The 19,597-nt window shown below is 37.5% G+C and overlaps 1 protein-coding gene and 1 pseudogene across 3 annotated transcripts in view; one reads left to right on the top strand and one right to left on the bottom strand.

The window, feature by feature from the left end:
- The window catches only part of LOC129403315 (uncharacterized), a 637,601-nt pseudogene that overhangs the window by 158,799 nt on the left and 459,205 nt on the right, over positions 1–19,597 (top strand).
- The window catches only part of AKAP6 (A-kinase anchoring protein 6), a 520,466-nt gene that overhangs the window by 79,185 nt on the left and 421,684 nt on the right, over positions 1–19,597 (bottom strand). For all 3 annotated transcript variants that reach the window (XM_055130131.1, XM_055130130.1, XM_004612112.2), the window contains 2 exons: positions 17,048–17,194; positions 13,797–14,021 (listed from right to left, as the gene is read on the bottom strand). In XM_055130131.1, the coding sequence (XP_054986106.1) occupies positions 13,797–14,021; positions 17,048–17,194 (372 nt within the window). The remainder of the gene's footprint in view (positions 1–13,796; positions 14,022–17,047; positions 17,195–19,597) is intronic.

Consider the following 19,597-nt stretch of genomic DNA (forward strand, 5'->3'; position numbering starts at 1 on the left):
TGTTACTGTTTTTGTCATATTAAGTATGCCATGGGAGCTTGCCAGGCTCTGCCATACGGGTGGGTACTCTTGGTAGCTTACTGGGCTCTCTGAGAGGGACAGAGGAATCAAACCCAGGTTGGCTGCATGCAAGGCAAATGCCCTACCCGCTGTGCTATCACTCCAGTCCAATGTGGGATATAAAGAAGCAAAACAGGGAACAGATAGAGCCAGTGAAAAGAAATCCATCAATTCTGACCAGAGAACTAAAGTCCCGAGGTGGAAATGGGTACCTTCTAAGTTTTTAAAAGATTCAAATTCTTCACATCTTCATAAAGCCTTTGCATTCTGTGTCCCATTTCTTATAGACTTAGACACTTGGTTGTTTTCATTACACAAGAATTTTATATTTTCTACTTTGAAGAATTTTAACTAAATTCCCAACAACTTATTAATAAACAAAATGTTAATGACTTTGCTCATGACCCTTTCCAGACTGAAATGCATTATTAGGAATATCTTTTTTTTCCCATTTTGTAACAACCTTTCTATTCAAATTTTTTAAATATTATGATAGCAAAGAAACAGTACAAAGAGAAATTGGCTACCTACTGTGCTGTCAATAGCAATAACACAAAGATTTTGTTATTGACTACATACCAGAAGTTTTGTGCCAAATGGAAAGTGTTATTCAGAGGACTTAAATGGCATCTATAATTAAATAAACTTATCAGTAGAAAAAAATGGCTATTACAGAATCACATGATACTAGAGTGGAAGGGAAGCCTTTCAATTCCCTAACTTCCATTTACAAATGAATATTATGCAAATGAAAGAGACCCTGGCAATGTGCAGTCCCTGGAGCACAGAGCTGGGAGGAGTCCCAATGCACTATCAGGTGTCGTTCAAAACAGAAACAAAACAATAAATACTAAATCACCACTTTAGGTTTCTCTCGTCTTTAATTACTGTCTTCCACAATTTTTTAAAAAAATTATTTTTCTTCTTAAACTAAATCTAATATATGTGTTCATGCAAGTCTAGAGGAAAAGATGCATTAATTAACAAAAATTTACATGACAAAGGAGCAGAGGAATTCTAATGGGCGACACCTTTTATAATCTGGGGCTTGGATGTGAGCACATGAAAAGAGTAGTACTTACCAAAGACCAAAACATAAAACTAGAAGGTGCTCTGACTCCCTTTTCCTGTTCTAGTCTTGATAGATCAATGATGAAGCTAATATGTAATTTAGTTAGCACAGATCATATAGAAACACTTAAAATCCTGTGTTTTTTTCCCACTATTTTTATCTATCTACATTACTGTATTAAAAACATTTAGGTACAGGAAAGAAACTCTTGGGGTAAGGACCTAGTTTGCATGCAATTTTATTCAATCACTGGCACCACATATGGCTCCTGAGCATCACAAGGAGTGACCCCTGAGCACAAAGCCAGGAGTTTCCACTAGGCACTACTAGGTGCAGCGCCCCTGGTCCCCCAAAAATAAAAATATAGGTTTAAGAAATATAGTTCAACAGGTTGTAGTGCATACTTTGTATGCAGAAGGCCAGCAGTGCATCGTCCTAAAGCACCACCAAGAGAGACTCCTGAACATCAAATTGGGTATAGACCCTGAGAACTATTGCTGTGACCTCAAAATAGAAAACAAAACTGTATAGGTTTATGCTACAATAATTATTATGCAAATACTTTCATTATATTGTGCTATTACTAAGAAGCTTCTATTTGTAAGTTAATTTTCACATATTTAATTTCATTTAATACTCATTACTGGACTGGAGTGACAGCACAGCAGGTAGGGAGTTTGCCTTGCATGCGGCTGACTCAGGTTTGATTCTTCCATCCCTATCGCTGGAGAGCCCAGCAAGCTACCAAGAGCATCCCGCCCGCACAGCAGAGCCTGGCAAGCTACCTGTGGCATATTCAATATGCCAAAAAACAGTAACAAGTCTCACAGTGGAGACGTTACTGGTGCCCGCTTGAGCAAATGGACAAACAATGGGATGACAGTGCTACGCATTACTACCCAATAGGATTAAGTGCTACTATTATCCATATTTTTAAGATGAGAAAACTGAAATTCACAAGAAAGAAAAATCAGAGATTGGAAAAGTGTAGTGTCATAATAAATCTAAGCATCTTGAATTCATGTTCCTATACCTTTATACTGATCAAATTTACCGTTCTTGTCTTATACTTAACAACATGGAGAACATGGAGATAACTGCAACATTCTATTCTCTCAGTTTTTTCCTAAGTATAACTTATTGACAAAGTAACATCTAACTAATTTTTAGAAAGTAATTAGGAATAAATATTCATCATTGTAGTTTCAGTTCTAAATGAAGTTCTATTTGGGTTTCTAGGCAGTAATGAAGAAAAAAATAAGTGTGATCTCTCTTATTTCTCTAGGTGAGCATTTTAGCCCTTAATTTTCATGAATCTGTTTTACCTAAGAGCAGTAGTACACAGGACATATGAAATTTGTACACAAATGCACCAGTACACCTTCAACTAAGGTGAAACCCTCACACCACAGCAATCATCCATTATCTTCCAGGAACATGTAAGGTCAGAAAAATATTAGGCTTTTTCATACCATTTTGTTTATTTTAAAAAGCTGCACTAGAACTGCATATAAAAAATTCCAGTGAGTCTTCCCACCACTCATGATTGGAAATGTAAATAACACTTACTTAAATCTATCTTCCAATCTCAACCTCAATCCACTGTTACTAGAAAGGCAGCTCCAGATAGTGTCCAATTACTTAAAATTACTTCCAAAATGTTAAGTGACAGGTAATTTCATATGTGGTGGGGAAACGTATCTGATAAGAGCTAATTTCAGTATTTATTTATTTATTTATGTTTATTTATGGTTTTCAGGCCATGAATAGGGACTACTCAGGGAACCATGGTATGTTGAGGATTAAACCTGAGGGTTTCACATGCAGTGCATGTACTCTAATTCCTAGAGTCACTGCCCCAGCTGAATTGAACATATGTGGTGGATATAATGGCTTTTATTTTATGTTTTTCTGTGACAGGGATCAAACCCAGGGTCTCACCTAGGCTATACGCTATCCTGAGCCACATCCCAGTCTAATGAGCTTTACTTTAAAAAAATATAAAAGGTTTCTTTTTAAATTTTGTGCCACACACAGCTATACTTAGGTTTTATATCTTGCTCTATTTTCAAGGCTTACTCCTGGCAAGGCTCTGGATCAAGCTATGTTGGCAGCATGTAAGGAAAGCACCTTTAATCCCTGAACTACCTCTCTAGTCCCCAGATTTTTTTAACCTAAGATATATAGAAAACGTGAAATCCTATCTGAACTGGGTTAATTTTGAGGATCTTACACATGAGTGTCGAATTAAATTGCTGTAAGACTGCAGATCTTCAAACAGCACCAATAGTGAGTTTGTAGTGACTCCAGGACTCAGTGGCATGGATGAGTCTCACATCTGCAAGAGCCAGGGCCTCAAACTACATCTTAAATAGTCTCTCCTCAATCTAAAAAAAGTAACATAATTCCCATTCTGAACCAGAGTTATGATTTCTTGCCACTTACCCCCAATTCCCAAAAACCTTTATTTGAAAGGATATATGCACACCTATTGTTGTTGCAGCACCTAGTACAATAGCCAGATATGAAAATAATCCAAATGCCCAACTGTTGATTAATGGATTGGGAATTTATGGTACATATTCTCAGTGGAGAACTGGAGCAATAGCACAGCTAACACAAGTAGGGTGTTTGCCTTGCATGCAGCCGACCCAGGTTCGATTCCTCTGTCCCTCTCAGAGAGCCCAGCAAGCTGCCAAGAGTATCTTGCCTGCATGGCAGAGCCTGGCAAGCTATCTGTGGTGTATTTGATATGCCAAGAACAGTAACAACAAGTCTTACAATGGAGATTTTACTGGTGCCCGCTCGAGCAAAAATCAATGAACAATGGGATGACAGTGCTATCCTCAGTGGAATACTATTCAGTGCTAAGGAAGAATAAAATCATGCAATTTGCCATGACATGGCAAACTGGGGATATCATGCTAGTGAAGTCAGAAGGAATGGGATAGATACAGAATGTTCACTTGCATATAAATGGGACTTAAAAATACACAGCAAGGTGGCAACAAAGGATCAATAACAACATAACACAGGAACTGATCCAGTGAGTTGTGGGGGAGGGGTAAGTGGGAAGGAGGGTCACTAGGGACCTTGAGGGAGGGAGGTGGGTATACTGATGATGGGCATGTGTTAGAATTATGGATATGTGAAGTCACCATTAATATTATTGACAATCACAGTATCTCAATCAATATTTTTAAGTTAAATAAAATATTCTCTCCTGTCTTTCAGTCCAATATCTTTCACACTGTGGGGAGTGAAAGACAAAGGACATGTGATTATTTATTATGACATTTGAGATTGGCTTAATGGACATGAGAGATTCCCTCTAAAGTTCTTGGGAAGATGGGTATTATTTTTATTTCTGGAAAGCATGCAGAGGAGTTGGGGTAAATATTTCTTTCTAAAACATGTGAACTGTGCATAGCTCCTTTATTTATCTCTTTATTTTGTGAAAGCACATTTGTGATATTTCTGTGCAGTGGAATTACTGCACATTTACCAGTTATTTTGAAATTCTTTTAAAGGCCCTACTCTAACATTTTTAATTTCTAAGATTTAAAAACGTAATTTACTGACTTCTTCCAACAGGCTGTCAAGTACTCAGAAGTGGGATAAAGAATAATAGAATTAGTGATCAGTTAATGTGTTTTTTCCTTTCAGAAATGAAGTCTACAAAGCAGTGACAGTCATCAGAACAGACTTTATATGTCAAGCTGTTGGCTCCCTCACTTACAACTGTATGGCCTTGAGTATCTTACCTCAATTTCCTCAGCTTTTCCATCTTTACGTAGGGAGCAACAAAACTACATATTATCATTATGTTTATTAAAAGAACACTGGGTCTCCTCGGACCCTGAGCCACCCTACCTCCCCAAGCACCATCCCATTCTCCCCTGAGCCACTCTGTAGTCCCACTCCTGGTTTTTTCCCTTTCCCAGATTTCTGCACCCTGACCTGGCACCCCACCCACATCACAGTAGTGGGCATGGCCTCTGCAGAAGTGGGTGTGACCTATTTTGGGGCAGGCTGCTGCAGTTATTTTCCCCTTTCCTGGCACTCAGAGAGCACATCTTCATTTCCATCCCTAATTCTATGGAGATTATCCTGGCCATCTCAAACACATTAGGATGTTAGTCCAGTAAAGTATTCCAATTGCACCATAATACTGGCGTCACTAGAAGCTCTACAAGTCCAATATGGAAAAACATATCCTCTGAAGCTTCACCAGAGACCTCATCTAAGCCACTGAGGAGCACCTGAGAGGAAGAGGGCAATACTGATAGTGAACTGGAAGGTTCCACCACAACACTACTACAAAACTACAAAGAAACAACAAAAATCCACACCACGAGGAGATGATGAAAAGAGTCGAGGCGCCTCAACAAACATTACCCAAAAAATACGATCTCTCCAATAAAGAATTCAGAGATGAAATATTGAAGATGTTCAATGAACTCAAAGAAATGGCTCAACAGATATCCAGGAAATTAAAGGAGGACATGAAAGAAACAATGGAATGGACAGCCAAAAAAATACAGGAAGAAATGAGAGCAGAAATAAAAAAGCTACAAAATGAAGTGTCATGAATTAAGGATTCTGTAGTTGAAATTAAAAACTCAGTGGGTGCCCTCAATAGTAGCATGGCCACACTGAAGTCAGAATAAGTGAGCTTGAAGATGAGCTGCAGGAAGCTCACAGGCAACAGCAAGCAATGGGAAACGACTTCAAAATAGTCTTAGGTGAATCAGAGACCTAAGGGATGATTTTAAGAGGAACAATATAAGAATCATCAGACTACCAGAAGGACAGGGAGACAACCCCAATGAAAAAGCCACAGTTAAAAATAGCATTGCTGAAAAGTTCCCAGAGCTGGAGAAGGCAGGCATCCAGATCCAAGAAGCCCGATGAGTGCCAGCTAAAAGAGACCCTAGTAAAAACACTCCAAGACATATCATAGTCAGAATGATGGAAGCCACAGATAGAGACACAATACTGCAAGCAGCAAGGTCAAAGAAGGAAATCACATACAAAGGAGTACCCCTTAGATTTACAGCAGACCTCTCAGAGGAAACTCTCCAAGCCCAAAGACAATAGGGAGATATAAGTTAAAACACTCAATGAAATGAACGCCTCACCAAGAATACTTTATCTGGCTAAACTCTCACTTAAACTTGAAGGAATGATACACTATTTCATGGATAAACAACAGCTCAGGAACTTCATAAACTCAAAACCAAACTTAAAAGAAGGACTAAAGGGCTACTGTAAAACAAGAAAAAAACCCTACAAGCACAACAAAACCCTACAGAAAGATGGCAAAAAAACCATGACAATAATCTCCCTCAGTGTCAAAGGCCTAAATGTACTAATTAATGACACAGAGTGGCAAAATGGATTCGGAAACTAAAACCAACATTCTGCTGCTTACAAAAAACACATCTGAACAGTCAGAGCAAACACAGACTCAAAGTCAAAGGATGCAAAACAATCCTTCAAGCAAACAACTCCCTCAAAAAATCTGGGGTGGCCATACTAATATATGACAACATAGATTTCAGGTTGAAAAAGATTAGAAGGGACGGGGAAGGCCAATTTTTACTAGTCAAGGGATATATACAGCAGGAAGAAATCACACTCCTAAACATGTACGTACCTAATGAAGGACCAGCTAAATACTTAAAACAACTGCTTACAGATTTTAACAAGGACATTGCTAACAACACAACAGTAGTCGGAGACTTCAACACTGCCCTATCACCTGTAGATAGATCTACAAGATTAAAACTCAGCAAGGAAATATTGGCTTTGAGGAAGAGATAGAAGAGAGAGGGCTAATAGATCTATACAGGGCTTTGCATCCCAAAAAGAAAGATTTTTTTTCCAGTGTACAAGGAACATTTTCCAAAATAGACCATGTACTGGGTCACCAAACATACCTCAGTAGAATCAGGAAGATAGAAATTGTATTGACTAGCTTTACAGATCACGATGCACTGAAGATAGAAGTCAACCGTGCACAGACTGCTGGTGGTAATGCTGAATGGCTCAGCCCTTTTGGAAAATAGTATGGACGTTTCTCAAAAGATTAGAAATTGAGCTCCCATTTGACCCAGCAATAACACTTTTGGGAATATATCCCAGAGATGCAAAAAAGTATAGTAGAAATGACATCTGCATTTACATGTTCATTGCAGCACTATTTACAATAGACAGAATCTGGAAAATACCCAAGTGCCCGAGAACAGATGACTAGTTAAAGAAACTTTGGTACATTTACACAGTGGAATACTATGCAGCTGTTAGAAAAGATGAAGTCATGAAATTTACATATAGGTGGAGCAACATGGGAAGTATCATGTTAAGTGAAATGAGTCAGAAAGAGAGAGACAGACATAGAAAGATTGCACTCATTTGTGGAATGTAAAGTGATGGAATGAGAGACTAACACCCAAGAACAGCAGAGATAAGTACCAGGCTGATTACTCCACAGCTTAGAAGCCAGCCTCGCATGCTAGGGGAAATGGCAGCTCAGATAGAAAAGGGACCACCAAGTAAAGGGTGCTAGGAGGGACCTCTCTCGGGATGGGAGAGGCAGGCTGAAAGTAAACTATAGACTGAACATGATGACCACTTAATGCCTCTACTGAGAACCACAACACCCCAAAGAAGAGAGAGAGCAAAAGGGAATGTACTGCCACAGAGGCAGGGTGGAGTGGGGGGAGTAATGGAGTAGCAGTGGTGGGAGGGATGCAGGGACCATTGGTGGTGGAAAATGGGCACTGGTGGAGGGATGGGTACTTGATTATTGTATGACTGAAATGCAAGCACGAAGGTTTGTAAATCTGTAATCACCCTACGGTGATTCACTAATAATTTTTTTAATAAATAAAAGAACACTGGGTTCCTCCTAATGCAATTATGGCATTCTTTCTCTAAAGGAGATGTAGAAGTGATCCATCCTCTTGATTATGATTCTTCTTTTGTAATACAGAGCCAGGTCAGGAAATACAGGTCCATGGGCCAAATCTAGGCCACTGTCTGCTTTTGCAAACAGTTTTGTAAATTAGTTTTATTGTACAAACCAAGTTTAATTTGCTTACAGGCCGTCTGTGACTGCTCTTATGGTTTGACAACGGAGTTGAGTAATTGCAATGGAGACTGCTTTAACTGGCCTTTTATAGAAAATGCTAACCTCCCTATTTAGAATAAAATAAGGTTTCAACGTTCATTCTGAGGGGTTTGTGAATGACAAGATGGGAGAACACTAGAATTTGAGTCCAGATACTATGACTTTTGCTTGGCTCTATTGCTGATGCTGTGTACATACAAACATTCACATTAATTTTCTGGGTTTTAAATTCTTCATTCATAAAAAATAATCACAATTGTCAACATGTGATTATAAAACATGTAATTATAAAAGTTACATAACTTATACAATTGCTCTATTGTTTAGGTATATGGCATTCATAAAAGTGTGTATAGTAAAATTTAAACTACTAAGCAAATCTGAAGCATTTATCATTGACAAGATTACCAAATTAATGTCACTCATTCACCTTATTTTTCAAAAAAAATCAGGGCCACAGCCTTCAGGGCTGGGGTGGCTGGCAGAGCTACTTTCAGGACTATGGTGATAATGTGCCACCCAGCAGTGGAGGGTTCAGGCTGAGTGGTACTGTGGAGTAGGTAACACGGGGGCCACCCTGGTAGTGTTCTGGGGGGCATTGTAGAGATGGAACTTGGGCTTTCATGCCAGACAGGTTCTCTCTCCTTCTTTGAGATATATTAATGGCTCTTCCTCACCTGTGTGGTGACAGGCTCTGTGACAAATATCAGCCTGTCCTTCCTAGATTGGTCTAGACCTAGCTCAACAGGAATGCTTTTGAGCGGTAATGGATAAGTTCTATCCAATTTGAATCTTTAGACAAATTAATTTGGTAAAACACAAAACGAACATTTGATTAAGTGATTCTTTGTCTCTCTGAAGGGTCATGGGTGAAAAAGAGCTTTTCAGCCAGTGCATTGAAGCTGTATACAGGCTAAGAGGCCCTGGCCCAGGCTGGTCTCAGGAACTCTCTGAGGTACTCGCTTGTGCTCTGTTGCAAAGCTCTCACTTCTCAGCAATTGTGCGCTTTTTGTCTCTGGACTCCTACACTTGAACCCTTGGGTCTTTCCCTGGGGTTGTGCTACTAGTCTATTTCTCAGGTGGAATTTTGCCTTCTGCATAGCCTCTCATTTATCACTTACTGCCTTCAAGAAAAAAAAATAACTTCCAAAATTGCTTTTTTCTCTTTTTCTGAAAACTTCTGATCCCTTCTATAGTTCTAGATCAAGCTCGGAGAAACACTGCTCTGCCTACAAAGTGAAGAGCTTTTCTTTCCATACGCCCCCCTCCCTCCCTACTCTCCTGGGGAGTGCACTGTGGCTTATCTATCATTACTCTGGGTGTCATATAAAGGAATTTGTTCTGTTAAAACCCAGAGATTTTAGAGAATGGAGAATCATAAAGTTAAACCCTGTGGATAAAGCTTGGTTTTCTGTGTGACCAATAACAGGATAAGACATTTAAGAATACACAAGAAGAGGCAAAACATTGCAGAGTTTAAAATTTTACATGTAAAAATTCTTTGATAATTCTCCTAGCTGAAGCATTTTATCACTCAGAAATAAAAGACATCTACTTTGGGATGTGTGGCAAGTAAAAATTTCTTCTTCTGCATATAATTTTGCCAGTGATGATTTAACTTCAAAAGTAAACTTTATATTATTATATAACTTTAGAATATAAACTTTATATTATTATTATTATTTTGCTTTTTAGGGTCACACCTGGTGATGCACAGGGGTCACTCCTGGCTTTGCACTCAGGAATTACCCCTGGCGGTGCTCAGGGGACCATATGGGATGCTGGAAATCAAACCTGGGTTGGCAGTATGCACGGCAAATGCCCTACCCACTGTGCTATCACTCCAGCCCCTAAACTTTATATATAATATTATACAGAAAGCTTTCGGTTGCATTTTTCCAATTAAGGTTGGTAATATACAAATACTTGATTAACTCATAATTGAGTGTTAAAGAGTAAACAGCTCAGAAACATTTAGAATTCTAGCTAATCTACTTTTTGTCATTTACCACCAAAGACCCCAAGACTCCATTCCAATAAGACACTGTGCTCCTATGTTCATTGCAGCACTATTCACAATAGCCAAAATATGACATCAACACAGGTGTCCAAGAACAGATGACTGTTCTTGGATAAAGAAACTATAGTGTGTATGAGTGTGTGTGTGTGTCTGTGTGTGTATACATGTAATGGAATACTACTCAGCTGTAATAAAAGATGAAATCATCTAGTTTGCTACTATGTGGATGGTTCTGGAGAATATCATGCAGAATAAAGTCATTATGAAGGAGAGGGACAGACACAGAATGATTACCCTAAAATGTAGGATATAAAAAAACAAGGTAAGGAAATAAGAGATGGTCAAAGACAATAGGACCTGAGAACTGGTTTACAGAACTGAGTTTACCAGGGTTGAGACGAGGGGTAGGGGAAGTGGATGAAGGGAACGCTGGTAGGAGGTGTGGTGTCGGAACATTGTTTGCATGAAACCCTATCATTAACAATACTGGGAACCATGGTATATATAGTAAAATTTTAAAAAATTGAATGCGAGCTAGAAAAGACATTTATTCCCAGATACATAGATATAAAAGCAACAACCAGGGCCACATGGCCCCTGGAACTCTCCAGGATATTCCAAGGGGTTACAGGTAAAAATTTTATTAATGGGGAACACAATGGGAGATAAGGGATTAACTAGTAGGATGGGTTAGGCTGGAAGCCACAGGAAGGAAATAAGTTCTATAGGAGGTTATGCTGAAAAAAACGTTTGAGAAACATTGCTCTAATAAAACAGAAAATCTTGGAAGAAATGACATAGAAAGTTTATAATGACCTTTAGTACTTTTGAAATAAAAATTCTTATTATTTTCAGATACTAAGATGCACATAATAAATAATAAATTAGATTTAGAGAATATTTCTCTAGTAGCTAGAAAGTGCTAGTAAATTACAAGGACACACAGGAATTATCCAATGATCTGGAAGCTCAGAATTTCTCTCTGCATATCTTTCTGTGTCTTTTAAGCTCTTTTAAGTTTGTTATCAGGACCTCAATAAAAATTATGCTGATGTCACTCTATAAAGCTAAAGCATACAGCCAATGTCCTCTGGAAGAATCAGAAAAAAATTAATGCAGAATTGCTAATGTTTTCATTTATACTAGTGTAAAAGGAAAATGTTGTTTTCCAATCTCTATGGAAATATAAGGGTAGATAGGTGCATATACAAATAACTATAATAACAAACTTCCTGTGATTGCTCCCAATTATTATGTAACATTGTCAGACATATCATATTAAGATTTTTTTATTTCCAGGCCAGAGAGATAGTAGAGTGGGTAGGATGCTTGCTTTCCACATGGTCAACCTGGGTTCTGTCCCCAGAACCCCATATTGTCACTGAGACTGCTAGAAATTATCACTGAGTACAGAGCCAGGAGTAAGCCCTAAGTAAGGCCAGGTATAGTCCTTTCTTCCTCCCCTTCCCCTCCTGCAAAAGGAAAAGAAGTGAAATAAAAGAGAAATTTCTGTTTCTCATGAGCCACACAGAAAATAAAGGTAATTATGTATGTGAACTCATAATCCTGTGTGATAAATATTATTGGCACTCTTTTATAGATAAGGAATGAAGACACCAAGGGAACACAGCAGAAACATGAGCAAGATCATACAACTAGATGATAGTCATTACCCAAGTCACTAAAACTACAAAAGAGACACAGTAGAGAAAAATAAATTTCACAACATCCCATTCATTAATGGCCAGGATGCTCTATAAATCATAGGGTATGTTTAAATAAAGCATAGGGACTATCTGAAGACTTCAACTCACTGTGTGTGTGGGTTTGGGTGAGAAAAGTAAGAATGAAACAAATCAGATGGGCAGTAAATTTTGGACAGCAAAACCTATTTATTCTGACAAATGCTACCATTTTTTTCCAGTTTGATATTTCAATTCAATAGATAAGGAGGGACTTTAAACCAAGGCCACTTTTGGGTGTGCACTGAGAGCTGTTTTGAAATAAAGTGGCCTTACTCTTAAGGGGACTTTCCCTTTTGCTGAGCAGGTGAGGCCAGCCTGTCCCTGTCGCAGATGGGAGGTGGACCATCTGTGGCTACATTCTCTGTCTGAAAGGTGAAAACTGATAAGACAAAAGTTAAGGGATACAGGAAGAAAGATCACACTATGAGTGTGTAATATAAAGTAGCAGAATGGGAGACTAACACCCAAGAGTAGTAGAGATAAGGACTAGGAGGTCTGCCCCCTCTTGGAAACTGGCCTCACATGTTGGGGGAGAAGGCAGCTGAGATAGAAAAGGGAACACCTAGTAGAGAATGTTGGGAGGACCCACTCGGTTTGAAAGCTGCATGCCAAAAGTAGACTATAAACCGAACATGATGACCACTCAATACCTCTATTGCAAAATACAACATCCAACAGGAGAGAAAACAAAAGGGAATGCCCTGCCGCAGAGGCAGGTTGGGGTTGGGGTGGGGGTGGTAGTAGGGATACTGGGAACATTGGTGGAGGAGAATGGGCACTGGTGGAGGGATGTAAACAAAATGAACATGAAAGTTTATAAGTTTGTAACTGTACCTCATGGTGATTCACTAATAAAATTAAAAAAAAAATTGAAACCTAGATCTGGAAGCCTTTGAAAAAGAGTCACTTAGTCCCCCAAAGTGCTTTTCCTCTTGACTTTCCTTGTTTTCCTCTCCTAACAACTTTCATGCCAGAAGGTTTCCTGCTACCAAGTTTATATGCTATAACCCTGAAGCCTAAGGAGGACCTGAGGAATCAGAGCTTTTACAAACTGGTTTAGGCAGTGAAGAGTCACAAGAAAAAAACATTTGAATTTTACTCTGATTTTGGAGAAAGATTGGGTAAACCATGGATACAAACATGAGCAAGGGCTTCTTCATGGCTGTGAGGTAAGCACACACACAACTATGATGTGAAGGTTTATATTTTCTACTGAGGACGATGCCTGTAGTGGAGTTATCCCTTTTACATGATTTTTTCCCTACATAGTTGATTCTTTCCTATGTGAGAATTGTTTCCTTTGTATAAATAATTCATATTGTTTTTATTGTTTCCTTTTCCTCTTTCCAATATTAATGGACTTCAATTAAATCATGTGAGTTCCTCATATCACTTTATGGGAGTATTCCTAGACACATTATTTATAGAACTTTTAGGCCTACTTTCCAAAGTTCTCTGCAGTCTCAAGTGTTTGCCAGTCTGGTCTGCTTTTAATTTATCAAAGCCTCCCTCAACAGGAATCTCACAAACACAAACACTAGAGATTTCTCCCATACAATGTGTACGTGTTATGTTTAATGTTCATCTTTATACACACACAGACGTTGGCACATAAGAAATGTAGAGGGTGCCTATAAATTCAAGGAATCATTTAAATGCACCGTAATATACAGATACACAGGCATAATACTTCATGTACTTGATAAATATTTCATCCCTAACATAAAGAAAGCTTTTTATCAACTTTGATTGTTTTTTTATTACCTTAAAGTATTGCAGTTGTTTCTCAGCATTCATTGTTCCTTCCTTTTCTTGTCTCAGGCAGGAATTGAAGATGAAAAGCTCTGTATCTCTCAGCCACCCTTTTAGTTCTTTGATCCTGACCTCCAGCTGCCTCACCAGGCTTCCGCTTTCAGGAGAGAGCAGGTCACGCGGACCTGACCCACTGTGCCCCACCATTGTGTCCTGGGTCTGTTCTCCGAGGGTTTTCTAATGCATCGATTAAATTAAACAAACAAACAAACAATACATCAACAATGGCCAAAAACAATCATAGATGAGCCTAGGCAGTAAAAACACATCAGTTTGTCTGGTAACAAGAACCACCTGGCAGGTGTCCAGCTCTACCTGCCACCTCACAACTGACATCCAGTTCAGATGAGCTCATTGTTCACTTACATTTAAATTCTTAAGCAATGCGTACTGTTCTGATTGTTCTGACTACCAGAGGGTTAGGCAGAACTTGTTCACTTATACTTTCCTTTAACAGAAAGAATATTTGACCCAGAAGTTCACTGATGATCACCGATAAAAACTCATTTGAATTCTCCCGATAAAAGCTGACAGTAAAAAATAAAAAATTCTCTGCATGAAATTCTTAGCAGAGAGAAGTCTGAGCTTTAAATCAATAAGCTAGAGCCCACGAGTAGCTCTTGCACAACGAATTAGGTTCCTTGTTTTGTTTTGTGAAGTAAAATTCTCCAAGCCACACAACTAGGGAAGCTGAGAAGGGTGCTGTTGCTCATCTAATCTGACTTGGAAATTACTCAACTCCATAATTCTTCTCACTTTGCATTTGTGACTGTGAGACTTTTTAATATATGTTAAATGAGGCCCAATCATACACTACAATCACCTTTTTAGATGAACATTATGGCACAACAGTGTAGTCAGACTCAGAGGTGAGGGCATTTTTTTTAGTGAAAAACACTCTTTGGAGACTCAGTAAGAGTTCATCTATAATGTGAAGTTAAACCTACAAAAATCAGCTTCAAAATGCAAATAAAATTAAGTCAACAAACATTAATCTGCTGTGTAGTGTTCTGTAAATAGTATCTTTAGGAGATCATAACAGAAAAATAGCCTATCTTGGCAACACCCTTGTATTTTCATGGTGCAAATATTGATAATTTGAAGACCCTCGGTGGAATCCAGATTTAGCTATTGTTTTTATGCTGTAACAAAAGTAGCAGCAGGAGGTGAAATCAATGCCCTTGGAGGGTAGGGTCACAAAAAAGAATTTATTGCCACTTTTTTGTTCTGGAACAGTTTGCAATCATAAATTCTTCATAAACAGAATACTTCAGAGAATGGTCCGTCTTCATAAATATACGACAGAGGACATCAATTTCATTTAATTCACAATTTGTGTCAGCACAGCAGATGCCAATGCCTGCCTTGATAGGGTTGTTTAATATGCAATTGAGACAGAGTAATATGCAGCACAGGGGACAAAATTTCACAGATTAAACTGTACGCACCACTGACATTTCATTCTAATGTATTTCCATTCCACACTGTTCACCTTAGATGAAAGTTGTATTAAAAACCATATCCCTCTATTTTACTATTGTTAGAAGTTAAAATCCTTGTCTTTAAAATTTTTTATGCCAATTAAAATGTAATCATGCCAATTAAAGAAATAAGTCTGGTGGTGTTAGTGTGGCACTGGTTTTACTAGAAAAAAAAAAGAACAAAAAAAACCCTCCTCCCCCACCCATCCAGTCACTACAAAACACTGCATATTGTATTCAATTGATTTTTTCCAAGATGGCAACCATTTTTAAGGCATTTGGCTCACAAGGGATAAATAAATAATTCTATTTTTATACTATATAGCTGATTTAAGTACTTGGTTGAAAAAGCAAGTTACATGACATTCCAAGTTATTTATCAAATTAAGAACTTGTACTGAGAAGCAATATACACTATAACTTTATCAAGCTCATAATGTAGTTGTTTTCTTCTATTTATTAAACAACCTTTGAAAATGCCATACACTAACCACATTTTTCTTGTTTGAAATCAATGACTTCTGTATTACTGTTCTGAGTCATATCATCATGTTATCAAGCAAATGCCAGTAATTAGTATTAAAAAGTAATGCAATGATAGGTCAAAGTAAAAACTTTTAACATTTCAAGTTACTTTGCACAACTGCAGAGTGTCGTGAATTTAGATGAGAAAGCAGGGATTTAAACTTGCAGGTTTTTTTTTTAATCACCTAGATTAAACGTGGCATAAACTGAACACTGGCATTCCTCCAAGTCATCAAGGTACATGGAGAGCTTTTTATTCAAAATATTTTTGGAGTATTATTTCCTTAAAATTAAAAAAAAGGAAGGAAATGGAAAGCATGCAAAATTATGCTTCAAAACTGACACCACCCATACTGTGCTGTTATAATTAATCATTTAAGTAATTGACAAATTTAGCTTACCCTTGATTTGAAGTGAAGGCAATTTAGGAGATAAGTTGATGAAAAAAATACAGTTTAACCTCTCTCTCTCTCTCAGCTGTCTTCCAACAAAAGGACAGTACTGTCTCCTGCACAGAGCCATCCTGGTCTCTGGGTAACAGAATCTCTATATTGCCTTTTTGCCAGATTCTTGCATCTCAGTCTTTGGCTGAGACCCAGCCCATCATTGCGTGAAATGAATTACATGAAACTTTTTTTTTTTTGGCTTTGTTAAAAGTGAGCTGGAAATTGAGGCACAAAGCAGAGGCCGATTTATTTCTGCAATTCAGATTTGGGTCAAATTTGCATCTTTGTTTTGGTGGCTTGAGTGTGACTTAAAAGCTGTAGTGACAATTCCACCTTTCATCTGAAGGGTACAGTAAATAGTTAAATAGTGGATGTCTCTAACATGTACCTTCAGAATAAATTCTATTAACATTCATTCAAGCATGACAGTCAGTGTATATCAGATATACTGTATTATACTTGACTTGGTGCATACCCATAATACATGGCATATTTTACTTACTTTTTATGTATTAAAGAACCAAAATTATTAAAATCTGAGAGGAGACAAGCTCCGAGTGAAAAAAGAAAATCAACAGAAGAGGAGCAGTGTTTTTTCCCCATAATAGCATGAATAGCTTGTTTGAAATGTAGGTAGTGAATTGAAAGAGAGAGATATTTGTGCTTCAAATTAGAAATCAGACAGATAGAGTACTTCACTACACAAAAAAATGTACACATAACCTACAAACAGTAATAAAAATGCAAATACCCCAAGCAGTTCCCATTTTTCATTAATTGAATCCACTTTTTCAAGGAGATCATTTGGTAGTAAAACGCCACCTTTCTTCAAAGCTTCAACCTTACTAAGCAGCTCCGTCTTTTTCAGGCCCCTGATGGACATTTCCACACTGTATCGCTAAAAGAGAGAAAGGATATTATTAAGGGAGAGTAGTATTCTTAGAAAACCTTTGAGAGTGAGTAACGATCATGGGAATTGAAAGTTTTTGTACATAATAAAATTTATAGGTAAGCTAAACCTATGAAACTTGAGTCATTGAGGGATATTAATGAAAAAAAAGTGTGATATACACTTATACAAGTATACATGATATTACATTTAGTACACTAAGATGTGTCATTTTTATTGGGAGATAAGGGGAGACTGGGTCACACCAGACTTTGTGCAGGGCTTACTCCTGCCTCCATGTTCTAAAGTGAACCCCGCCTTTGCTCAGGGGACCACATGTGACACCAGGGATCAAACAGTCTGCTGTGTGCAAGGCAGATGTCTTACTCATTGTAATATCTCCTGGGCCTTAAGGTGTGTGCTTTTTAAAAAATAAAGTTAGATCCATAGAAATGTATTCTGCTTCATCCTCTATTGAAAACAGTGTGGAGTCTTCTAAAACATTAAAAGAACTACCATGCCACTCAGAGAGCCCACTCCCAGGCATCTAAGATGCCCAGGAACACAAAAATATGTATTTAAAAAGACATCTGCATGCCTACGTTCATTGCAGCACTATTCTTAACAGCCAAAATATTGTAACAATATAAGTGCCCAACAACAGATGACTCGATAAAGAAATTGTGGGTATTTCTAGGACAATACAATTATAAGAGAAGAGTTGTAAGAGAAGATGAAATCCTGCAGTTTGCTGCAACTTGGATAGAACTGGGGAGTATCAAACTGAGAAAAGTGAGTAGAAGAAACAATTACAAATACTAAATAACTTCACTATATGTATGTATATATATATATATATATATAGAGAGAGAGAGAGAGAGAGAGTAATAAGAAATATAGGAACTATACAATGGCCAATTATAACAAACCCTAAATGCTTGCTTAGGGTTTGGATGCAGCCAAGCTCTCTCTCTAGCAATAAGTTGACTCTAGAATGTTACCAGTATTTCATTTCTGTTCCTCAAAGGATCAACTTCATAGTGGTACAAACAAAATTGTGTGTGTGTGTGTGTATATATATATATATATACACACACATATATATATGTGTGTGTGTGTGTGTGTGTGTGTGTGTATAAACATGTGTTCAAGGGAAACAGTCAAAGAGTTAGTGCACATGCTTTATATGTCAGAGACCTGGATTCAACTTCTGGCACCTCGTGGTCCCCTTAGTATCTCTATGCCTCCCTTCCAAATTTTTTGATGAGTGACTTTCTCTTTTCCTATAAGATCCTGTAAATTCTCAATTAACTTTCCTTTTTCTTTTCTTTTTTCTTTTACTTAATAAAAAGTATATGACTTTAGATAAGTGATAAATATAGACAGGAAAAAATGCTTAGGGAATGATTAGAAATATATACTTTCTTACTGGTCATTATAAAATGTCCCCCCAAACCATAACTGATTACAGTGCCCTCTCCCCTAATATATATTGTATTCTAACAAAAACCCAAATGTCTCATTCCTAAAAGATGTTTTGCTAGAGATAATGCAATTGCTACTTAATGGTAGTTACTATGGTGATTCTCTTCAAATAACTATTTGGATAACTTTATAGTTAGAAAGCTCTAAAATATGGGTAGTTACAAAATATCATGGTTATACTTTTTAAATGTACACATACAAATACCTCTGAGTAGAAAAACCAGTTCAGATCAAAATAATAAGCAATTTTGAAGACTTTTTCAAGATATAATGAAACATCCTTCTTCAAGGCATAAAATTAAGGTAGTGGGGCCCTTGGTGCAATTACTCCATTTTCCTAAAGGAGCACCTTATCAGATCTAATAAGAAAAGCTTTTGTCTGGGCAAAGTGGCAAATTAGCAAGTCAAAGCATGCCCAAGCTTTTGAAAGATTTTATTCACCTTGAAAACATATTATATAAGATCCTAAACTAAAATACAATTGAAAACAGCCTAAAGAAAAAGAAGGTGTGATATCCTTAGTTCTGTTAATAGATCATCAGCATTTGCGTGCATATGTTTGCATACTTCTAGTTTCATATTTTAATCTTTCATTTACACTAAACATGCACATCATTTGTATTATGTAAACTTCTCCAAATGTTAGTCATTTGTGGATCACAGAACAAAATGTTTTAAATGAGGTGATTTAAAGCATTTCATAGTATTAATGAATGTTGCATTTCATAGTATTAATGAATGTTGATCAGGGTGTCAGAGTATCCAAAATTACATGAATATGCATAATGAAAAAAATCAAGGGTTGCTTTAGAGCTCTTTCAGAATTTGGCCTGTAATACATAGGAAATTCTGATTGCGTTTTCTAATGGCATGCAATTACCACAACCACATAACTCCAACATTTAGAAAATACGCCATCTATTTGAG

The sequence above is a fragment of the Sorex araneus genome, chromosome 3 (genome assembly GCF_027595985.1).
Source record: "Sorex araneus isolate mSorAra2 chromosome 3, mSorAra2.pri, whole genome shotgun sequence".
Lineage (NCBI taxonomy): Eukaryota > Metazoa > Chordata > Mammalia > Eulipotyphla > Soricidae > Sorex > Sorex araneus.